Below are 25,467 nucleotides of genomic sequence, written 5' to 3'. Positions count from 1 at the left end.
CCACACAGCGCGTAGGATCCCTGACCAGGGATCAAACCCACACCCCCTGCAGTGGGAACTCGGCGTCTTAACCACTGGACCACCACAGAAGTCCCTGTGGAGCCTTTCCTGAATAGTCCTATAAACCTCTCCCTGCTGCCATTCCAGGACTCCTCACATAGACCATCTGAATACTTCCTACTTCTACAGATGCTCCTTTCACTTCCTCAAATCCACTGAGCTCACGCAGGGACTTTTGCCTCCTCTTGGAATGCTCCTCCCACCCATCCACACAGGCACTCCCGATCCTCCTCGGGTGTCTGCTCCAGGGAGGCCTCCCCTGCCCATCCTGTCTGAGGTAGGTCCTGCCTTCCCTGACTCCCTCTTTCAGAACCACAGCCCCTTGATGACTATCTTTGCAACCCTTAGAACAATACACAGCAGTTTTATTCACTTGGACGTTGGCTTGGGGTTTGTTTGTGTTTGCGTGTGTTTTTCTTCCCTCTTTCTCCTTTACTAGGATAAAACCAAAAGGGCATCTTGAGAGCAGGAACCCTGTTTGTTGCTCTTATATCGCTGGTACCTCACACAGTCCTGTTGTATAGCAAGGACTCAGTATATATGTATACGTTTGTTGAGTGAATGAATAAAAGAATCAGAGACTAGAATATAGAACCTGGGGGGCCTGATTTAACTCCAATCACAGATGACCTGGTAAAGTGTTCAATTGGTATAAATGGGCAGAACGCATGAAGTTCTCAAATCCTGGATCTTTCCCCACTTGATGGAATTCAACTAATCCCTGGGTGATTCTTTTCCTATTTCTGTGTGACTGGCTCAGTGAGTGAGTGAGTGAGTGCTCAGTCATGTCTACCTCTGTGACCCCATGGACTATAGCCCACCAGGCTCCTCTGTCCCTGGGATTTTCCAGGCAAGAATGATGGAGTTGGTTGCCATCTCCTCCACCAGGGGTTCTTCCTGATCCAGGGATTGAACCTACGTCTCCTGAATTGGCAGGTGGATTCTTTACTACTGTGACACCTGTGGCTGGCTCGGACCATAACTCTAAAGACATTTCAATGTGACCCCAAGGGTCCCTGAATTTCACTCATGCCAGTGACAGAGGCCTCCCCCTGTCCTTCAAAGAGCTCAGTGTCCAGCTGGAGAATGGGGCAGGTGAGATGTCCTACTGTGGAGGAGAGGGGCACACAGAGGGCTTTGAAAGAACCTTAAAAAAGGGCCTCATCTTGGGAAAGGGTTGGGGTGAGAGGGGAGGGAAACACAACTCTATTGCATATCGTTCATGTATCCAGGCTCTCCCATATTATCTTATTTAATACTCACCAGGGTCCTGTGTTGTGGATGTTTTCACCACTGTTTTGTAGTTGAGAGTCATAGTGGAAAAATACAGACTTTTATGTCAGATAAGCCTGGATTCACATTCCACCCTTTCAGATTAGCTGCTGTAGGGTCCTTGGAAACTACTTGACTTCTCTGGACTTAGTTTTCTTATTAGTGGTAGTAGTAGTAGTAACAACGACAGCTGCTATGAATGTCAAATGATGAAGATATATGACACATTAGTTGAAATGATTTTGTGCTTTAAGCACATGCTGGAGATTTAATACATTACAGCCTTTTTTGTGAAGAGATTTGCCAAAGATCCACAGAATAAGTGGCCTAGAACTTGATGACCTCTTGCTTTGACTCTTGGGAGTCACTTGGACAGCAAGGAGATCAAACTAGTCAATTCTAAAGGAAATCAACCCTGAATAGTCATTGGAAGGAATGATGCTGAAGCTGAAATTCTACTACTTAGGCCACCTGATGCGAAGAGTCAACTCACTGGGAGAAACCCTGATGCTGGGAAAGATTGAAGGCAGGAGGAGAAGGGGGTGACGGAGGACGAGATGGTTGGATAGCATCACCAACTCAATGGACATGAGTTTGAGAAAACTCTGAGAGATACTGAAGGACAGGGTAGCCTGGTGTGCTGCAGTCCATGGGGTCCCAAAGAGTCGGACATGACTGATCGTCTGAACTGAACTGAACTGAAGGAACAACAAAAGGATATTTTCTTTCTTTCTTTCTTTTTTAACTCTGGAGTAGGTTGCCATTTCCTCCTCCACGGGGTCTTCCTCCTCACCCAGGGGTGGGACCTGTGTCTCCTGCACTGGCAGGCAGATTCTTTACCACTGAGCCACCAGGGAAGGATATTTTCTATATGGGCCATACGGTGTGTCTCACCTCCCAGCTCATAAACTCTTCTAGGACGGGAATGATATCCCCGCCCATTTTGGCTGAGTGCTATGGTTTCGGCTCACACTCCAGTCTTCTACAATAAGGTCATATCAATTGTGTTGATACCTGGGTTTTCTACTCAGTGGTATGTGTGAATGTCAGTAGACTCAATGAAGGTCTCCCTAAAATCAGTGAGCACCCAGGTATTCCTTTCCCCTTATCTTTCACCTCCAAGAACAACTTCTGTACATACAACTAACCAAGGAGAACATAAAGTAGTTTCAGTGATATAATTCATTCAAGTTTTATATTCAAACACCATGGGAAAAACTCTACAACTTAGAGTCACATCGAAAAGGATAATGTGTTAACCTCCGCTAAATGAACACATTTTAAATCAGCAACCAGGAAACAATTGAAGTTTTCAAATTCAATATTGCGTATCTGTGTACCTATCTTCTGATTCATGAAGGGATTCAGCTCCCTCATCGCTGTGCCCGTTCTCTAAGAACTGCCCATTCCTGTTGTGATTAAACAATAGGAATGCTGGCTTCCGTTAAAGCTACGCTTCTGTTTTCCATCCTTGCTGAGGTCCTCTGCATTCTTCATTGTTGTTGTTTAGTCACTAAGTCGTGTCCAACTCTTTGCGACCCCATGGGTTATAGCCCACCAGGCTCCTCTGTCCGTGAGATTTTGCAGGCAAGAATACCAGAGTGGGTAGCCATGCTGTTCTCCAGGGGATCTTCCTGACCAGGGATGGAACCTGAGTCTCCTGCTTTGCAGGCAGTCTTTACTGCTGAGCCACCAGGGACACCCTGCACCTTCTCTTTCTGTGAAATTGTCCCTGCAGTGATCTCCATGACGACAGTCTTGTCTTCTAGAATCCAGGCTCCACACCAGCACCAGATGGGTGACTCCAAAATTGCCACTGTCCCTCTCTGCACTCTTAACCTTCAATATCTTCTCTTGTCTCTCATTGGCCAAACAGCACTTTAGCTTAGAAAACAGTCTGACAAGAAGGAAATCAAATATGTCTTTAGCATTTTTGAATCATAAGGCCAGCTGCTCAATTCTCACTTTTAAACATGTGTCAAGACCCTTAAATGCCTTAGGAAATAGATGAATTCTAAAAATTCTAAGTAAATAAAACTTGGACCTTCATAAGATGTGTTGTTTGCCCAATCATAGATAAATCTTGCTGTCTAAGGAAGCAATATTATCAGGCAAATGTCACATAAAATTAATGGAATCAGATGAACGGAGTGTCCACTTTCTTAAACGGAGAAACACTGACCACCCCACCCCACCCCACCCCACCCCAAGCAGTAAAGACAGGCTTGCTTTCTTTCCTCCAGTCCCACCTCCTAACTTTCCATACCTCCCTCCCACCCAACCCCGCCTTAACTGATGACAGCCCTTGGCTGCACAACAAAACAGTCATGTTCCAGAGGTTTTTCCTGCTGATCTGAGCTGCTGTCCTCTGTAGTCAGCCTGTGTGTGGTGAGTATTTTTGCAATAACTTTAATGTTGCAAACTTCTTGTCTTTCTCTTTCATAAGAAAATTATTTTAATAAATTATTGAACCAGTAAATTCTTATCATATAACTAATATAAGATAAGGTAGAATTGAATAATAAGTGAATTTTTGTTAAAACCCACATGTCTGCAACATGTAATTGTCTTTTAAATTAAATTTGACAGGGGCAATTCATAAGATCCTCTGTATAGACTGTTTCCTAAACATGAAGAGATATTTTTTAAGTGAAAAAATATTCTTAGTTATAAAGAAGAAATTAAGACTGGTGTGTTTAAGCAGATTATTCTAAATTCCTTCTAGAAACTTTGTTATTTTGTAATTAGTTTCAAGATTTGCTGTGGAAATTACCATTGCTAGATTTTGCAGTTTATTATCACTTTACTGTCTGAAGTTAATTCTGTCTGTTTTTATAAAACAAAAACAAATTTTTGAGATCATCACAGTCTGGCCATTTGTCACCTTTCCTGGTTTGCATTATTGTTATTATGGACAATATTACCAAGGCAAATCTTAGTATTTTCACTGTTGAAGGAATGATTCATTCTTCTCACGTGTATGATTTAAAGAAAGGAGTCAGGGAGAAAAGTTTTTTTTTTCTTTTTTATTTCTTAAAGATGGTTGATAAAAGGCATGACATCTAGAAGGATGTCTGGTCTCAAGACATGTGCATATGAGACTTACTGTTTCTGTATTCATACAGAATTTGTTCATTGAGCCTCTACTCTGTTCCAGGCATCATGTTAGGATAAAAAGATGAGTGGCCAGAATCCATAGAGCTCAGACTCCAGTAGAGGCAAGGGACCTGAAAACAGCTGATCTTAAAATATCAGGTCAGACGCTCACATTCAGCCACACAGTCGTGTCTGACTCTTTGTGGCCCCATGGACTGCAGCCCGCCAGGCTCCTCTGTCCATGGGATTCTCTAGCAAGAACACTGGAGCAGGTTGCCATTTCCTTTTTCAGGGCATCTTCCCAACCCAGGGATTGAAACAGCATCTCCTGCTTCTCCTGCATTCGCAGGCAGATTCTTTACCATTTGAGCTACTTGGGAAGCCTTGAGAGGCCTTGTGTGTGTGTGTGAGTCACACAGTCATGTCTGACTGCTTGCGACCTCATGGATTATAACCCACCAGGCTCCTCTGACAATAGAATTCTCCAGGCAAGAATACAGAAGTGGGTTGCCATTCCCTTCTCCAGGGGATCTTCCCCACCCAGGGATTGAGCCCAGTTCCCCTGCACCGTGGGCAGATTCTTTACTGTCTGAGCCACCAGGGAAGCCCTCTGAGCGGCCTTTTGTTGTCATTCAGCCACTCAGTAATGTCCGACTCTGCGACCCCATGGACCACAGCACACCTGAACTGAAGACTTCCATGTCCTTCATCATCTCCTGGAGTTTGCTCAGACTCATGTCCACTGAGTCAGTGATGAGGTCTTAAACACACTGAAAAACGTGTGGTATGCTATTCATCTACATTCCTCCATATGTAAAGAAGTCCAGTGTAATTGTGATTATTTCCCTCAAAGATTACCTTTATTTGAGGAAGGAAAATAAATATTTTTCCTTTATTTTAGTTCACTTTATTGCCCAAACTTTATTGCAGCCCTGAGGATATGCTTAGTTTAGCTCTTTCGAAGCCATCCAAAGCAATCCATCGGAAGTGCACTTCCACGTATTAGCAAAATGCAGAGGAAGCCAAGAGTACTGAGCAAGCATCATTGTTTAGCCATCAGCTTTATTGAGAAATTAGCACTTAACACTACTTTTAAACTCATTTGGATTTATGGGGGTGGGATGGGAGGCAGTGAGAATAGAGATAAATGTACATGCGCATTTTTAGCATCTGCCCCTCTTAGTGCACAGATTGTGTAGGAAGGTAAGAACAAAGATAAATGTGTGCACGCAGATAAATGTGTGGGTCTGTTTAATGGCTGCCCCTCCTAGTGCATAGATCATTTTCTGGAAGAACACATCCAGAGGCTTTTAGGAGAACAAAAGTTTGGTAATTAAGTGTATTGGTTCCTGCTTTCTTTCCTGAGTTAAATTTGTCAACATTTAAGTGTTTCGTGGCCACCAGCTAATCATATTTTCACTGAAGTTTTGAGATCCATTTATATTGACTAGAGCACTCAGAAATGGTTTTAGTTATCATTGTAGAAAGTATTGGATAGGACTTGCTCAAGTTTTGGATTACAGCTGTTGCTGCTGTTGTTTGGCTGCTAAGTCATGTCCAACTCTTTGGAAAACCCACTGTAGCCCATCAGGCTCCTCTGTCCATGGGATTTTCCAGGCAAGAATACTGGAGTGGGTTGCCATTTCCTTCTCCAGGGGATCTTCCCAACCCAGGGATCGAACCTATGTCCCCTGCATTGGCAGGTAGATTCTTTACCACTGAGCCACCAGGGAAGCCCTTGGATTACGGACACCACCCAAATTCACCATTCTGTAACTTTTGACCTTTGATTTTATGGCTAATGACCAGCACTATCTTAACCCTCTTTTCTTCCTTCACCAATGCAATCTGTGGGCATTGTGTGGGGTGGAGGGCTCTTCCTGCCGCCTCCCCCCACAACCCCATCCCTTGCTAATAGCACAAAATCTAAAATTATTTAGCAAAGTTGATTGTTGACCAAAAAAGACTTTTTAAAAAATCAGCTAAGTCCCTTCAAGATGTTTGTGCTGAAGTGAATGGAGCTATTAGCTGTAAGTGATCTTCAACCCACATGACTCAAAGGACAGATGATTCCAGTTCTAATTTAAGTTGCAGCAAGTTTTAAATTATAGTCCTGTACTTCTTAGGTCTTCTGGTTCTTTTAGCCAAGATATTAAATCTGAGACAGTTACAGGTTTGCTATGCTGATAAGACTAGATAATAGATATTCCAAACATGGGTGGAGATGAGCCCTCTGCAAGTCCAGGGACTGGTGGTCCCCTCTTCTCTTCCTGGGATTCTCCCCTGCTGAGTTCCTATTGGAGACAAAGATTTCCAAGAAAGAAGTGAAGAAACAACAGATAGAATAAAGGCAAGACATGAGTCTGGGAAAACAATAGCCTAAGGGAGGAATCTGATTTTAGTTGAGAGTTTTCATAGCTGTATATGACTTAAAACTTCTAACTCAAGGGTTCATTCACTCAACCAATAATATTTCAGCCTTTTATTCTGCAGACAGAAATAAATTGGGGGATGAGCTGGAAGAACACAAACTCTTTCTTGGAAAGATTTTCTTTCCTTTACACCAACTCAAGAGTCACGGTTAAAGTTTTAACTAATTAGATAATAATTCTGAGCTAGAGCCCAATGATTGGATCCCAATTCTAAAAAAGATAAATGTTCACTCCCCAATTATAACAAAAAAGAAAACAGCCTTCTTTTCCCTGTAGGAAAAATGTTTTACTGCCACATTTGGGAGTAAACACATTAAAACCTGTTCCTACACACACAAAACAAATTTTTATTGGATTAAATGGAAGGACATACATCACAGATGTCAACAGTAGTTAATCTTTGGACTTCCCTGGCAGTCCAGTGGTTAAGACTCCGTGCTTTCACTGCCAGGGTACAGGTTTGATCCTTGGTCAGGGAACTAAAGATCCCGCATGCCATGTGCCCCCCTAAAAAAAATAGTGGTTAGCCTTGTCTGCTGGATTTAAAAGAAACATTTTCTTTTGACATTTTCGTGATATTTAGATTTATGTTCATTGATTGTACTATTTGAACTAAGTTTTAAAATTATACATGTTTGGGGTGAAAAATTAAGTGGGAGGGGAATTTGAAATTAGAGGGGAAATGCGTGTTTTATCTTTGTGTAAAAGACGTACGTTCCATTACTTCAGTACTCAAATCATCATTTTGGATAGACTTCCTTTAATAATTATGATAATTTAATTATCAGCCCTCCCTGTACCCTGGAATCACCTAGGAAGCTTTAAAAAGATCAATTCCAAAGCCTCCTTCACTTAGACCAATGGGGCCAGAATCAGAATGAAGCCAAGTGGCCAACTTATTATATAATCTAAGGGTCCATGTTGTAATTTTTGTCTTCATAGCATTGACCGGGAAGTTTGTTGTTGTTGGCTAGTCACTAAGTCATATTGACTCTTTTGAGACCCCATAGACTGTAACCTGCCAGGCTTCTCTGTCTGTGGGATTTCCCGAGCAAGTATACTGGAGTGGGTTGTCATTTCCTTCTCCAAGTAATCGTCCCAAACCAGGGATCGAATCTGTGTCTCCTGCATCGGCCGGTGGATTCTTTACCACTGAGCCATCAGGGAAGCCCAACCAGGAAGTCATATTACGTAAGATGAGAGTCCATGAACATTTTACTGCTTTCTTCTATCATTACAGTGGGTGGGTTTTGGTAACACCCGGTGTAAAAGTTTTCCAGCTCTCTGGTGTAGAACTTGGACTTTGATCAGGTGTACAGTCAGATGTGATTCATTGGTGTGTGCGAAAGATGCACTGCTCAATAGAACACCAGCTTGTTTTAAATGGATGTTTAAATGCCAGTCGTAGCCCATGTTGGCCAAGTCTCCTTTCTAAGCTTCCCCACTGGTCACTTGCTAAAGCAGTTTTATTAATAGAATGGATTTATAAGGAAAACACATTCTTTCCTGCAGGTATGCCTTTAGCTTATCTCCATGTTGAATTAGGATGGCCATCAACTGACCACACTTCTATTCAGGTGCACGTCCTGTTTGCATCTTTTAATTTTTATAACGCTACATCTGCTTTATATGCCTTTTCTTCTGCATACCTGTTGCTACATGTAATAGGCAGCCCTCGATGGGTATCTGAACTCAGACTCTTGGCAAAGACTTCTAATTTAGCCTCGAGTGCTGCACAAATCTTAACAAACCCCAGGTGGTGAAAATACTATTCATGGAGGAATATTCAAGAATATCCATCCATGTTTTTCACTGAACAATCTAAAATATCTGATTTTTAATCTTGAATCATTGCAGAATATCAGAGAGGTAGATACTCGGATGGAATCATTTTAGCTTCTTGCTTTCACTGATTCTACCCCAGAATTGCGCTAAAACTGTGTATTAGGGAATAGATTTGGGAAAGTCATTGCTCTTTCTATTGTAGAGTTATTGATATAGGCTTTGCCCACACCATTTTTCGTATCATCTCCTTGTTGAGGAAATTGAGAAATCTGTCTAGATCTCAATCTCTTTTTATTTTTATGGGCATGATCAATCTCCTAAATGTTTGTATTCCCTCTTTGTTTTGCCTAGTGGGAAGCTCAGAGACTAATTTTCAGCCCATACCAAGCACTGTACAGGAACCTTAGAGTAAGTGCCAAATTTACTCCCAGCTTTATTTTTCCTGATCTCTTTATTTTTGTGTCTAGTTTTGTATGTAATTTAGTAAATGTTTCAAATCTTTTTAAAAACAGGGAAAGACTATGAATCAAAATTTCTCAGCCTTAATGCTAGTGAGTCAAATAATTTCTTGTTTGTGGGAATGGGTACGAAATGGAAGAGAAGGGAAGGGACAGAGAGAGAGGACGAGCCTCCCTGGCATCTACCTACCAGGTGCCAATAAGCCGTTGTCACCCTGAGCTGTGACAACCAAAATAACACCAGACATTGCCAAATGTCCCCTGTGGGCAAAATCACCCCTGATTGAAACTCATTGGTATAAATGAATCAATAAACTTAATACTGAATATGTAGGGGAAGAAAAGCTTTCCTCGACCCTCTTAGGGTCCCTGGCTGGGTCTGAAAATTAAACTAAGTTTGACAGGGGAAATCCAGGCAGATTTTATTAAATTTTAACATGTTCATGGGAACTTTTGCAAGAAGATTAGACTAAAAAAGTGACCAGAGCAGGAAATTTTGTACTTTTAGACAAAGAAACCATAAATTTGTGGAGTTGACAAGATAAGAGGGTTTGCCCGAGGGGTACTAAATGGTGAAAAAGTAACAAGATTTGCTTATTCTTAGCCCTAAATTCCATCTCTGGTGCTAAGGATGTCTGCCTTCCTTCTGGTTCAGAGAAGGTACCTTTCTTTTACTTACCTCTTGCTTTCTGGGAAGACATGTGAAGGGAGAGACCTTCCTGCTTTTGCTATTTTCTCAAACCCCTTCAGGAGCTTCCCCGAAGGTGGCGCTAGTGGTAAAGAACCTGCCTGCCAATGCAGGAGACTCAGGAGACCCAGGTTCAATCCCTGGGTCGGGAAGATGCCCTGGAGAAGGAAATAGCTACCCATTCTAGTATTCTTGCTGTGATAATCCCATGGACAGAGGAGCCTGGGGGGCTACGGTCCATGGGGTTGCAAAGAGTCAGACGTGACTGAGGCAACTTAACATGCCTGCAAACTCCTTCAGCTTCAGTATGCCAAGGTGTCATATTTTAGGCTACTGGGTCCTGAACCCCACCAAGAACTTAGTAATTTCTAAGCTATGTGGAGGCCACTGTCTTTGAGGGACACAAAGTTCACTGAAACCCACTGACCACACTCAGAAAAGCCAGAAATAAGCCAAAAAAAAAAGAAAACGGAAGTTCTCAGAGTACGCATAATTAGATATAGCTTATATCTGAAGTTATTATAGCTACTGTATCTCTCCTAATGACTCTGGGGAGAAGGAAATGAAGGTACTATCATTGTCATTTAGAGAAAAGGCACAGAGGTAGCCAAGTATCGATGGTTAGAGCCCAGCATCCTGACCCCCAAGTCCAGGGGGCTCTTCACCACACCACCAAAGTGTTGTTGAGCAAGTTCAAAGGAGGGAGAGAGGCAAACCCAACTTGGAGGATTTGGAGTGGCTTCCTGGAGGAGATAGCATTTGTGATGAGATGTTGACTGGTCAATAGAGAAAGTGGAGGCATGAACTCACAGCAGGAATGGCATAGATGGAAAGCTTGCAGAGTGGTGAGGAAGCTGACCAGATACGGAAAAGAAAGGGTCGAGGAAGGACTAGGAAAACAGAGTGTGTTGTGCTGTAAAGAGCTTCTGAAGGCAGGCTTTTGGGGTTTTGGCTGTGAAAAGGCAGTCGTTCCCTAGAACCATATATGCCTGCCAACCCTTCATAACTTAGATAAAAGTAGAAAAGAAGCTTAATGAGTTAGGTCACCAAAGAGATTGCTAATGGTAGAATGATAGTGGGGGCCCGGAGGGATCCAATTTTTCAAGTGATCATTATTCTCTACCCTGCCCCAAATTAAAGGCTTTAGTGAGCCACGTCCCCTTCACCATCTTGATGAAAGGAGGGTAACTGAACTTTCCTGGTGTCCGAAAATTTCCCAGTCTTGCACTATCAAAAACGCAAGAGGTGGATGGGACAGAGAGGGGAGTGGAGGGAGGCTGCAGAGGAAGGGGCCATATGTATACTTAAGGTTGACCCACGTTGTTGTATGGCAGAAACCAGCACAACATTGTAAAGCAGTTATCCTCCAGTTAACAAAAAAATACACGAGGGCTCCTCATTTAAGCATTAACAGGCATGAGCATCATTTTAACCATGAGGAGAAATGTTTTCGAGTGACCTTTTAAAAATAAAAAGACTTAGCTTCCATTAGAAAATGCCATACCATCAATTGCACATAATCATTTTTAAATTACCTTATGACTGAGAGTTCTCATTGTTCTGGCTAAGATTTCAGAAATGACATAATCGGTGGGACATTAGGCAGCATCCTTCTAGGATACAGACAACAGCGAATTCTTATGAGATCCAGATAATTGGCTCCAGATGCAGATTCGGGCCTGCCATGGGGGGCTGGGTGCTGGAAAAGATCAAGAAAAGAGATGTCTTCCTAGGTGCAGGGGCTGACGGTTTCTGGGGCCGGCTACAGGGGGTTGGAGGTCAGAAAGCGATGTGAGACTAATCATCTCTCTTCACTCCCAGTCTATAAACCAAAAGGGACCATTTCCTCCTCTGTCTCCTAACATCACAGTCCAGTGGTTAAGACTCTGCTTCTGATGCAGGGGGCATAGGTTCAATCCTTGGTCAGGGAACTACAATTCCACATGCCATGCAGCACAGCCAAAAAAAAAAAAAAAAATGTTTAAAGAAAAGAAATGACACTGTAGGGGGAGAAAAATAATTTTCCCTCTAACCATCTATCTCCTCCTGGGCCCTGTAACAGAAGATAAAGAGAAAAGCAGAAGTTGATTAACACCTATATCTCATATACATGGGAGAAAAGAAGGAAAACTGTAACTCTCAGCAGTGGCTTAGACTTCAGGCTTAAATATCATCTTCTGCTAAAAGCAAAAGAGAAGCTGGGAATGGACCAGTTATGGGGAGGAGGCTAGGTCAACAAGAATAAGGTCTGTTATGCGGAAAAGGGCCTGGTCTGTCCAAGAGTTTCTTATGATTTATTTCTTATTAGAGTCATTCTTCTTTTCTTGGTAGGGCAGGGAGACCACCTTACAAATGGTGATCTTCTTTCTAAATATACATTTCCCTTAAAGCATGACTTCTACGCTGTTTCCTATCTTCTCCCGAGTCTGCTGTTTCTCAAAATAATCAGCTCAAAATAACTTCCCTGGTGGCTCAGACAGTAACCTGCCTGTAGTGTGGGAGACCCAGGTTCAAGCCCTGGGTCAGGGAAGACCCCCTGGAGAAAGAACTGGCACCCCACTCCAGTATTCTTGCCTGGAGAATCCCATGGACAGAGGAGTCTGGTGGGCTACAGTCCATAGGGTCACAAAGAGACTCTTTGTGACCGACTCTTTGTGACCCCATGAATTCACAGACACGACTGAGCAACTCACACACACACACACACACACACACACACACGTAATCCTAACAAGGCCACAATGGCATTTGGGGATGCCATTTTCTGGTTAACACTATAACTGGTCCAGTGTGACGTGGAGGCTGCAGAATTCTGCTTAAGACACATTGGAGCTGGGGGGATGGTGTGGGACACAGACTTAGACCAGGGACTAGAAGACAGGCCTGCTGTGGGTTGCTAGGTGCTGCAGAATCTCAAAGTGATCAAAAGCAAGGCCTTCTCAACTGCCTTTATGTAACTTCCTTGTTCCAGAAATGGGTGGCATAGAACCCATGGAATGATCTGGCAGGAAGCTGAAAGCCAGAAGGAGGTGGACAGAGGAGAAAAGAGGGGTAAATCAGGGAATGAAGAGCCCTGGGAAGCCCTAGTGAATGAATGATAAGCAACAATCACCCAACCCCATCAAGATAGATCAGACTGGCTGAGAGAAATAGAGCCCATGTGAGACCCAGGCAAGTCAATGAAACTCCTTCCACTAGACAGAGGGCTTGATGGAATAGAAGAACTCTGACTTTGGCTTTAGCTCGCCTGGCATTGAACCAGGCTGAGCCACTTATCTTCTCGAAGTATCAGATTTCAACACAGGAAGCAAGATTGTTGCAAGGCCAATATCACATATCAGATTGCCAAACATGGAAACTGGCAATAGAAACTGCTCAATAAATTTCAGTTTTCCTTCCTCTATCCATGAATAAACAATTATATGTTCCCAGAGGAAATGCTCTTAAATAATTAAGCTAGAAATCAAATAAACCATTGTCCTTTGGGACATTATGACAGGGGCGGCAGGGGTGGGGCGGGTGGTAGTGGAGAAAAGGGCCTACTGCACAACCTAGAAAAGCCCACTATTTTCACCTCCTCACCATCACTTCCCATTCCTGTAAGTGTGGGGGGCAGTAACTGCCCCTACACTGGTCTTCAGTTCAGTTCAGTCGCTCAGTCATGTCCGACTCTTTGCAACCCCGTGAATCGCAGCACGCCAGGCCTCCCTGTCCATCACCAACTCCCGGAGTTTACTCAAACTCATGTCCATTGAGTTGGTGATGCCATCTAGCCATCTCATCCTCTGTCGTCCCCTTTTCCTTCTGCCCCCAATCCCTCCCAGCATCAGAGTCTTTTCCAATGAGTCAACTCTTCGCATGAGGTGGCCAAAGTATTGGAGTTTCAGCTTTAGCATCAATCCTGCCAATGAACACCCAGAACTGATCTCCTTTAGAATGGACTGGTTGGATCTCCTTGCAGTCCAAGGTACTCTCAAGAGTCTTCTCCAACACCACAGTTCAATGTTGCTTGGGTCATAATTTTCAAATTTAACTGAATAATCTGCATTTTTTTCATAAATGTGATGACTTTATTTAATCATTTAACCCTAGTTTCTGTTTTTCTCAATTTTAAACCTAGGTGTCTGCTTCCCAGATTCTTTAGAAGCCTATGAGTAAAAAGAAAGATAGTGGCATTTCCAGATATGGGCTAGGATGTGGAGCAACTGGAACTCTCATACTGATTACTGATTACTGATGAGTAATCAGTTCTCATACTGGAACTCATTACTGATGGAAGTAGTGCCACTACTTTGGAATACTGTTTGGCACTATTTTACAAACCTTGGGACCTAACAATTCCACTCCTAGATATAGATATAACAGAGATGCATACATAGTTCCCCTAAAGATATGTACAGGAATGTTCATAGTAGTATTGTATTATCGGTAACAGTCCAGACTGGAAACAATACAATGGTAGCATGGATCAAGAAATTGTGGTATGTCTATAAAATGGGATATTATACAGCAATGAGCAAAAGAAGCAAGAAATAGAAGAATAAATAATGTTTATAATTCAATAAATATAAGGCTCAGACACAGGCAGAATGAGCTTCTGATGTTAGAAGAAAGGATAGAGGTTGCCTCTGGGTGGAGGGTTAGACTCCCTGTAAGAGTAAGGAGGGCTTCTGGGGTTCCATAATATCCTAGTTCTCAATTCAGGCTGTGGTTTCAAGAATTCACTTGATGAAAATTCATCAGTCATGTTTATAATTTTTATTCTTTACTGTATATATATGCCCTGGAGAGGGGAACGGCTACCCACTCCAGTATCCTGGCCTGGAGAATTTCATGGACAGAGAAGGCTCACAGGCTACAGTCCATGTGGTCACAAAGATTAGGACATGACTGAGCAACTTCATATTACATTTCAATTAAAGGGCTATTTAAAGAAAAAAGAAAACAGTAGAACTGGAAAGGTTAAACTGTCAACTAGGAACAATAAGCAGAAGGAAGAGACAAGAGGCAGGTTTGGGGGCAAGTCCCAACATAACTTGCCACACGGAAGAAGCATTACTGAATAGGATGTAAACACACCTGTGAGGGGACCAAGATCCTGTCCTGATCCTTGAGTTCCAGCACGTGCATTTTGAACATTTTTTTAAAAAATATTTATTTATTTGGCTGCACAGTGTCTTAGTTGCGGCTTATGGGACCTAGCTCCCAGACCAGGGATGGAACCCAGGCCCCCTGTACAGGAGCGCTAGACCACTGGGGGAGTCCCCACTTTGGACATTTCTGAACTTAGAAGCAAGGAGCAAGGTTTCATTCCTCATGAGGACTGCTTCTCAGTGTCTGCTAGGAGACTGCATTCAACAGGCTTCAGGCTCATGTTTCTGCCCCATTTTTCTTAAAAAAAAATGTGCTTTCAGGATGTTTAGAAATATCCTTGGCCTCTATACACTTGTCCCCCAGTTGGGACAACCCAAAATGTCTCCAGACGTTGCCCAATGTCCCCCAGGAGTTGAAATAATCTCTGGTTGAGAACCAGTTCTGTACACATGTATTGTAAACTCCAGGTCAAGTTTTCATTGACTGATTTCAAGATATTAAAAATACATACATATATACATGCATACATTAAAAAGTAAAAAAGCAGTTAGTCACAAACTGTCTAGCTTCCTGAGACCCCAAAATTCACCTGAGAAGGGACCCTTTAGGAAAATACTGAACAGGTTTTGCTCATTTCCACTGGTCCCTGATTGACAGAGGTCAAAGCAAAGAAGAATGAAGTTTCTGGAATCCCTTAGAACCGAATTCAAATCGCAGCCCCGCCAATCTGTCACTTTGGACATGTGGCTTCTTTCCCTCTTTAAGACCAATTTTTAAAAATATTTATTTATTCATTTGGCTGTGTCGGGTCTTAGTTGAGGCTCATGAGATCTTTTTAGTTGCAGCGTGTGGGATCTAGTTCCCTGACTGGGGATCAAACCTGGGTCTCTTACTTTGGGAGGATGTGCTTTTGGCCACTGGACCACCAGGGCTTATTTTCTGTATCCTCTATCAGTGCTCTTTCTTCTGCAGCCTTGTGGGAAAACTACACACACTTTGCAATTCCTACAAGTATAAAAGAAGCATGGGACAGGGGAAGTATTGTCTCCTCCAGGGCCATGAAGTATTTACTCTGCCAAGATTCCTTCGAAGGACTTTTCAAACATCAGCTCATTTAATCTTCATGACAACTTTGTAACCTTGGTGCTATTGATATCCCCCATTTCACAGATGAGGAAACTGAGGCACAGAGAGGCGAAGTAACTCACCCAAAGTCATGTAGCTAGTCACTGGGAGAGCTGGAGCCTGGGGCCAGAATCCATGACCTTAACCACTTGATCATGCTTCTTGGTCCAATTTCTCATCTTTTGGTTCCTATAACATTTCCCATAAGATGCTCCCCATATCTTCTCCCTGAAGAGGCTAAGAAGAGCATGCGGAGCCAACATGCAGTCTTTGAGACAAGCTACATTTTCTCATCTATAAATTAAAGAAGTTCGACTAGAGATCACGATTTTTCCTTGGCCTTGGCACTTACTCTCCTTGCTTCAGTTTTCTTGTCTGCAGTGAAGAGAGTCTTAACAGCCTAATCCCCTGAGTGCTCTGGCCTGCTGTGAATATTAAATAGAGACCGATGTGAAGCAGGAGCCAAACATGAGAAGCATAGCACTCTATATAAGCATCAGCTATGACTGAAGTGACTTAGCAGTAGCAGCTGCATGGTCGCATCTACAACATGCCACAAGCAGCTTTTTTCCATCAACGTTCACTGGCACTTAGATGCTCTCCCATGGGTATGGTGATTTGCAGCTTTCAAAATGTCTTCACATATGTATTCTTATTTGAGCTTCCCAAACACTAGCAATGACTAAAATCCAAGCTTTCTGACTTCTAACCCATTGATCCCAGGTGCTTTTCTGTATCAATAAGTCATGCATGGACACTGCTACTTGGCAGCATTTAGTTTAAAAGTGTCAGGTCATTGACACACAGGGAACAGGGGGCTTAATAGACATAGTCTCATCACATTAACACAACAAAGAAGAAAGTCAGATTATACTCATTTTAAAGATGCTAAAACTGATGCTCAGAGAATTTAGTTTAATTGTCTGAGAACACAGAGCAGATGGAAAATAGATTTGAATCCAGTTTCATTTGTCTCCACCGGTTCCTAACCATGATCGAGGCCCTAGCAAGTCAGAGTGTGGGCCAGATGCCGATAGCATAGATGCCACCCATGAACTTGTTAAAAAGGCAAATCTTGGGTCTCACTCTGGATCTACTGAATAAGGATCTGCTTTCTAAAAGGACTCCTTGGTGAGTCCTGTGCACATCATAATTTAAGAATCACTGATCTCTATTTCCCCTCAGTGAAGGTCTATCTCTGATATTCAGAAGTGCAAAATCTATAAATAAGCACATATATGCACACATACACATCCATACACCCATACACACATATATTGTAGGGTGTTTTTAAAATATACCTCTTCCCCGGTAGCTCAGACTGTAAAGAATCTGACTCCAATGCAGGAGACCCAGGTTCGATTCCTGGGTTGGGAAAATCCCCTGGAGAAGGGTATGGCAACCCACTCCAGTATTCTTGCCTAGAGAATTCTATGGACAGAGGAGCCTGGTGGGCTACAGTCCATGGGGTCGCAAAGAGTTGGACATGACTAAGAAGCTAACACTTTCACTTTTTCTAAAAATTTTACTTTAAGAAAGGGAATTTAGGGATTTTAAAGCAAGTGGCATGAGTCCCTGTGTTAGACTGGGAATTGAATTAATAGATACTTAATACATACCAGGAGAGATGTTTTCATATATAGCAATGGCAGCATTTGCCCATTCCTGGTGTTTTTTTTTTTTTTTAATCAATACTTCTTATTTAGGAAATTATTCACTCTTTTTTTTTTAATCAAACTCAGAAAATTTTATCCTTACCCTAAACAACTCAACACAACAAATATATGAAGCACTAGAAGAATATTTAAGATACAATTTTTGCCCTGGAGTAATTTTTAGCTTTGGGGTCTCTAGGGAAGTACTTAAGGACAGTTTTCCTTTTTGATATATTGGCTAAACTGATTTTGGTTACCTACACTGATAACTAAAACATTGTTTTTTTTATTATAAAGCAGTTTTCTGTCAAGAACATAGTCTTACTGGTACATTGCTATTTCTTTAATAGTATTTGCACACCCCGTAGCAGAAGCAGCTTTCTGTATATGTTAACTATACTGATTTTCCCAGTAAATAATTTTTAAAGTAATGGATAATTCTTTCGTGAGGCCAGGGGTATATCTGTAACATTCAGAGCTGAACCACACATTACCTATACAACTTACTCTTCTTTGTTAACTATTTCTTACATATTATGTGCCAACTCTGGTCAAACAGTAGGAGCATCTGATACCCTGTCTTGTGAAGATATGTCCAGCAGGAACATTCTAGGATTTATTAACAATGTCCTGCGAGTATAAGAAAGAGAGCTTGAAGTACCCTTGTCATGCACTCTGACCCTGTTTTCCTGCTCCAAAAAGCAAATGTCTTTACTGTTCCTCATGCCTTCCACACTCTTTTTGCCCCCTAGGCATTTGCTCACATTATTTTCACTGTCTAGAATGTCTACTATCTTGCCTACACAAGAATCACATACTCTCCAGTCAGTCTTCCCAAGTTTCTCCAGTACAAATGATAAAAAAACAAAAAAAACAAGAAACCTGTTCCCAAATCATATGTTTAGACTTCAGCTCAGGTCCCTGGGTCAGATGTTTATCTTACACCCGCCACGGGATCAAAGAAATTCACAAAATAGACTTGTTTTTTTTGCCTTTTTTTTTTTTACACTTTTATTTGTTATAATAATTTCAGGCGAACAGTGAAGGGACTCAGCCATACATATACATATATCCATTCTCCCCCAAACTCCCCTCTGTCCAGGTTGCTACGTAACATTGAGCAGAGTTCCCTGTGCTATATAGTAGGACCTTACTTGTACCCATTTTAAATATCACAGTGTGTACATGTCCATCCCAACTCCCTAACTGTCCTTTCCCCCACCTTTCCTCCTCCCCCCACCTTTCCTCCTCCCCCCACCCCCACCCCCTGGGCAACCACACGTTCATTCTCTAATTCTGTGAATCTTTTTCTAGAACAGACTTGTTTTGATTGAAGATAAATGTCACCACTTCCTCTGTGAATTATTATACCTGTCCTTCCGGGGCTATGAAAGTGTCTCTGCAGTTTCAGGTCTTCTATTTCACTACTGGAGAGTCCTACCTGATGAGTTCTCTTCTTCGTTTCTCCTCCTTATTCAAAGTTCTGATATCTCCCATCTGGCTTTGTACCTACACCCAATACCAAAACAAGGCCAGACTTGCTGGATAAAAAGATTTTGAATGAATTATTCTTTTCTCTTCTTATACTCTTTTGATTTGGTTTTCAGAAGAATCAGTGGCTGGGAAAGCAGTCAAACAAATATGATGTAGATTTAAAAGCAGTCAGATTAGGCAATAAAACAGCTGGTTCCCTTCATCACGCTTACATTTTTTTTATCAGCCCCTCTCCCTTAAGAAGCACTTTGGGACTTATTGAATACATAGATTCCTCAATCCCTTTCTAGACTTTTTAAGTTAAATCCAAATTTCTAGGAATGTATAATTTTAAAACCCCCTCAACTGGTTCTTACCCACAGTAAATTTTTAAAAAATAAAAGAAAACTTTGTCAATTATAAACAAGTTTTCTATTGTATTTAAGTAAGTTATATCACAAATGTTAGCTAACAAGGTGACAGTGATTTTCTAAGACAGAATATCTGTAAACAAACCAGTGGAAAATAACTTCTACGGAGAATATTTTAATTAATAAGACTCCTTTAAACTGAAACGTTGTGTCTTACCCTTCATGAATTTAAATTTACTTGGTTAGACAAGGGAATATTATCCATTCTCATGACTTTTAACCATCACCTCTCTGCTAATTAGTTCAGCAGTATCCTATTGCATATCTACTGTATCTGTCTGTAACCGAGCATGAGGATGAACGTGGAGCACAGCCAGGACTGGGAAGCACAGCAGTAGAATCTTTGACTGGAGACTTCCTTAGCAACATGGGGGAGGAAGACTGAAGAGAGTCAAGCAGCGGGAAATGTGGGTAGAGGCTGCCCTCCAACTAGTCAAGGGAAGTATTGAAAGTGACCCAGGACCAAACCACAGAGCCCGCGGACTTCCCTGGTGATTCAGTGGCTAAAACTCCTTCCTCCCAAGGCAGGGGCCCGAGGTTTGATCCCTGGTCAGGGAACTAGATCCCACATGCGCATCTAAAAATTCTGTATTCTGCAACGAAGATCAAAGATCCCGTGTGCCTCAACTAAACCCAGTACAGCCAAATAAATAAATAAATACTAAAAAATAAAATCAAAAACTATAGAGCACGGCATAGTTAGATTCAATACAAGAAAAGAGAAAGTTTTAGCATTAGTCATTAATGAAATCAAAGACTTTTTCTCTCTTGAGAGCTCTTACTGGGTAACAGCTCACAAGACTTACCTTGATCACTGGATGAAATATGAAAAGTATAGGGGGGACACCCTTTCCTAGTGGTTTTGCAACCACTGGGTTTTTCTGCGGGACTTAAAGCCTCTTTTTTCGGAGAAACATTCACAAAGAGAGATTCATCTTTTTACAGGTAAACTTTAGCTGTCAGGATACCACTAGTGATTAGTTAGCTAACGCTGACATTAGCCAGAAACATCTGCTTTCATAACACCAATTTTATGGAGAAGTAAACAACTTTATCTCACAGAGTTCTCCTACAGAGCAACTGAGAGAATGCCTGTGAACTTGCTTTGTAAAAACTGATTATAATGACCATTGAATGAAAATACTTCAAATGCAAAATAGTTGTCTTGAAAACAGCACACACACAAAAAAATCATCTTGCTGATAAAAGAGGAATCGGTGAATCGGGAAAACACACACACATACACAACCAGATAACCTGAGAATGGAATCCTCATCCCTTCTCCTTTATGCTGCTTTTCTATCTTTTATATTTTTAATTCTCAAATATCAGCAATAGTCTGGAAATGTTATGCTAGGTTAGTTGAATGTGACTGACTCCAACCAAAGGAGGAGTGAAATGCTTTCTGAATTGAATGTTATATCCAACCAATATAGCTAGGTGTTAAATAGTTTTTTGGTTTTGTTTTCACAGGCAGTACCCTTTTGAACTCAGTCTTGAAAATGAACCCAGTTGTTTCGCAGCCAGGATATGGCTCGGCGGTCTCGGGGTCTAGTGACTGGCAAACCGGCACCTTTGACTGCTTTGATGACATAGGGATCTGTAAGTAAATGTAGCTGTTGCTTTCTCCTGGGTTACAATCACGCGGTCACTGCCATAACAAAAATCGCTTGCTTATCCTCTCACTGAGATACATGTGTTATTCTAGAGATCAGCGGTCACAAGGTGGAACACCTGGGCAGACTTTACCACTGGGTGTGACCCCTCTTGCTGTATTAACTTTAAGACAGTAGAAACCATACAAAAGTCAGATTCCGGGGACTTCCTTGGCAGTCCAGTGGTTAGGACTCTTCACTTCCAGTACAGGGGGCCCCGGTCAGGGAACTAAGATCCCTCATGCCACAGGACATGGTGCCCTCCCCCTCAGATTCCACATAAAACTGTAGCTTTCTAATCTAGATTTCCAGCTTCTCTTGAAAATTTGGAAAATCTGGAAAGAGGAGTCCTCATTCTCAACTGGCAGAAGTAGCTGCTGCCAAGCTGACTTGTTGTTCAGTCGCAAAGTCATGTCTGACTCTTTGGAACTCCATGAACTGCAGCACACCAGGCTTCCCTGTCCTTCACTATCTCCCGGAGTTTGCTCAAACTCATGTCCATTGAGTTTGTGATGCTATGCAATCATCTCAGTCTCTGCAACCCCCTTCTTTTGCCTTCAATCTTTCCCAGCCTCAGGGTCATTTACAATGAGTCAGCTCTTCACATCAGGTGACCAAAGTTCTGGAGCTTCAGCTTCAGCATCAGTCCTTCCAATAAATATTCAGGACTGATTTCCTTTAGGATTGAATGGTTTGATCTTGCAGTCCAGGGGACTCTTAAGAGTCTTCTAACCCCCTTAGTTAACCCTATTCAAAGGGACCTTCACTCTACAGTTTGCCATATTCATGTCCATCATCCACTGTTGGCTAGTTTGTGTTTTTTTCAACCAGTTTTATTCATTCATTTTACCTGCCTGCCTTGAATTTATTATCCTTATCCAGATCGATCATCTGGCTTTATATTTCCCACCTCATTAGCACCCCGTGTTCTTGACATGTTTCTCCACTCTTCCCTTTACCTCCTCTTTTCCCTACAGGGCTGAGTCTGTGTTTCCAGATTTCAATATCCTTGTGACTCTTGTGGTCGGTCCATTTCAGGAAGCTTTCAGGTTTTTAGCTTTCCTAACCTTAAATTCTTTCGCAGCACCAAACACACCTTGGTGTAAGACAATTTCCTGTTTCAGAGTCTATTGCCCAAGGGAATGTAGGCATTCTCTGTGTGGCTAGTCTTTCCACTGTCTTGAGAAAGAGCCTCTTTTGTGTGTGTGTATATGATGGAAGTTCCAAGTTCTGTGGAGATAGCCTTTTGTTGAAAACCATCAATCAAAAAATAAGAGTTTTCTTATCTAGGGTACAGCCATGACAAAACTCCACCCTAGAGTTTCTCAAGCTTGAACTCAGCACGTTTGAGAACAGTTTCCTGTTTGTCACTGTTTTCTTAGGTCCTTTTTTGTCTCACACAGACTCTTAAAAGTGAAATTTCAGTATGTTTTTTAAGTTTTTATGTCAATATCCCTTAACTTTTACTTGCTTCAATCCTCACAACAATAATAAAACTTTCCTCTTTGCCAGAATGAGCATCTAGAATCTGTTTCCTACCGCTTTTCTTGTTTTTCCAATTATTTCTTTACTCAGTGCTTTCTGATCCTAAGCATTCTCCCACAGTTTCCAGAGGGTCGCTCAGACATTCCGACGCCACAAACTTCCTATGCCAGTATGCTCCATATATAAACAAAGATAAGGAAGAAAGATACTTTGGACATGCTCAGATCAACAAGGCAGGAACTTTTTTTTTGGATGACTATTTTGATGATTTAATGAGTTAAGGTTGTCGGGGGAGAAGTTAGCAATTATTTTTAAAGCAAATTTTTTTCTAAACTTTTTATTTTGTATTGGGGTATAGCCGATTAACAAACAATGTTGTGATAGTTTTCAGGTGAACAGCGAAGGGACTCAGCCATATGTGTACATGTATCCATTCTCCCCCAGACTCCCCTCCCATCCTGGCAAGGCAGGCATTTTTGCCATTAAATCTGACCTGGCATATGATGAGCAAATTTCCCCAGTGTGTGTAGGATCTAGAATCAAGACATAAAGAGCCAGGTGACCCCATTGTTTTCACCAAGTGTCCATTAAGGCCATTTCCTGAGTGTGTATTTTCTTGAAAGCCGGGTGTGTGTGTTTGTGGGCTCAGTTGTGTTTGACTCTGCAACTCCATTGACTGTAGCCCACCAGGCTCCTCGGTCCATGGGATTCTCCAGCAAGAATACTGGAGTGGGTTGCCATGACCTCCTCCAGGAGATCTTCCCAACCCAGGGATCGAACCCATATCTCTTATGTCTTCTGCACTGGCAGATGGGTTCTTTACCACTGAGCCCCCCGGGAAGCCCGTGGAAGAGGTATGATTAAGTTAACCTCCTTACAGTCTTGACTGATTTCTGTGATTTCACCCTGCACTCAGGTCTCTGTGGGGCTTTCTTTCCCCTGTGCCTTTCATGTCAGATTGCCTCTGACATGAACGAATTCTGCCTGTGCGGATCAAGTGTTGCCATGAGGACAATGTATCGGACCCGATACGGCATCCCGGTGAGTCACCCACGTCCACCAGGAAGTAATCACCCAGACAGCCCAAAGGCCTTCGTTCAGCCTGAGCAAATCTCCATGATTGCCCTCCTCATCATCATGACTTGACCCTAGCCTTTTCTCCACTGCCATCCTAAACATTTTCCCTTTAAACTTTAAACTTTTTATTTTGTATTGGGGTATAAGTGATAATATTGTGACAATTTCAGGTGTGCAGTGAATGGACTCAGTCATACATATAAAAGTATCCATTCTCTCCCAAACCCTGCTCCCATCCAGGCTGCCACATAACACTGAGCAGAACTCCATGTGCTGCACAGTTATCGGTGTGTACATGACTTTCTTAAACTCCCTAACTATACCTTACCCCTGCATCTTAAACTTTTTAAATGATTTACAGAGACTATCTATCTATCCCTTGGGATATATTCACAATAAAACTTTTTATTGAACCAATAGATGTGTCTCTGAAAAAGCTGCTGGAGATGAGCAGGTCAGCACAGAATCTCTCCTGGCTTTACTCAGAGTCAGACAGTGGACTCTGCAGGGTGGGTGGCTGTTGCTTAGAAAGCCTTAGGTGAATAATGGGTGTATATAGATCCCCCCAGAGCTGGCACATTTTTGAGCCAGTTACCTCACTGATAACTCGTAAAACAGTGTTCATTCACTCAAAAGATATTATTGAGCACCTAGAACCTTGTTAAGTCATAAGCTAGTGTTCACTCATTCAACGGGGATTTATTGAATATGCAGAACATACCAAGGACTATTACAGATGCTAAAGACACACCAGTAAACAAAGGAAATAAAAATTCCTGTCTTCATGGAGCTCACTTCAATTTTTTTGAGATTTTTATTTTAACATAATTTCAGACTTAAAGTCACAGAAATGGTACAAAGACTTCCTAAACACTCTTTACCCAGATTCCCCCAATATTTAAAAACGTACCAGATTTGATTGATTTTCTCTCTTTCTTGTCTCTATTTATCTATTCTAATTTTTTTGTGAATCATTTGAGAGTAAATTATATACTTGATACCCTATTATCTCTATTTCAGTGTGTATTTCCTAAAAACAAGGACATTCTCTTATTTTATCACAATGTGATTATCAAAAGGAATTTAACATTGATATAGTACTATTAGCTAATCCGTGGGTATTATTTAAACTTTACCAACTATCCCAATAACTTTCTTTAGATGAAAAAAAAAAAAAATCAGTTGTCTGGACCAGCTTCTGCCAGCCCTTGGCCTTCACTTTCTTTCTTGACTATCCAGGGCAACAAAAATGTGAAATTCTGCCCTCAGCTGAGCTGAGTAAGGGCCCCTGGGGGTTGAATGGAGAAGCCTGTGGCATCTGTCTGTCCCTAGAACTGCCCCAAGGGAGTGGTGGCAAAGCTGCAGAGATGAGATGGAGATACTGAGGAGTTAAGCCAGCTGTTTGCCCTCTCTTGAAGAAGATAGGGTAACGTGGGTGTGGGTGCCCATATCACTTGAGGCACAGAGTGCCTGTGGACAGTATTAGAGGGCGTGGGTGGGGAATAATCTGGAGGGAGTTCTAATGATGGAAGCAAGCAGAGCCTGGCAAGTGATTCTGTCAATGGAAAATTGCAGTCATGCAGGGGCTGGGAGGGTTAAGATGAACGGGGGCCGCTGGAACTGAATGACAACTGTTTGTCTTCTATAACATGGAAGATTTCCTCAGTCTTTGCCTTTTTTT

The 25,467-nt window shown here is 42.1% G+C and overlaps 1 protein-coding gene across 3 annotated transcripts in view; it reads left to right on the top strand.

Annotated features, from left to right (window-relative positions):
• Positions 1-235: 235 nt before the first annotated feature.
• LOC120861518 (placenta-specific gene 8 protein-like) overlaps positions 236-25,467 on the top strand; it is a 33,516-nt gene continuing 8,284 nt past the window's right edge. The window contains exons 1-3 of one of the 3 annotated variants that reach the window (XM_040237240.1): positions 236-337; positions 21,043-21,171; positions 23,626-23,750. In XM_040237240.1, the coding sequence (XP_040093174.1) occupies positions 21,072-21,171; positions 23,626-23,750 (225 nt within the window). In that variant the 5' untranslated portion in view covers positions 236-337; positions 21,043-21,071. Of the gene's footprint in view, positions 338-3,614; positions 3,721-9,033; positions 9,054-21,042; positions 21,172-23,625; positions 23,751-25,467 lie in introns of those variants that run through there. The other 2 variants (XM_040237239.1, XM_040237241.1) reach the window with 2 other exon arrangements.

This window comes from Oryx dammah, unplaced genomic scaffold (genome assembly GCF_014754425.2).
Source record: "Oryx dammah isolate SB20612 unplaced genomic scaffold, SCBI_Odam_1.1 HiC_scaffold_3, whole genome shotgun sequence".
Classification (NCBI taxonomy): domain Eukaryota; kingdom Metazoa; phylum Chordata; class Mammalia; order Artiodactyla; family Bovidae; genus Oryx; species Oryx dammah.
This window is presented reverse-complemented; position numbering and strand designations above follow the sequence as displayed.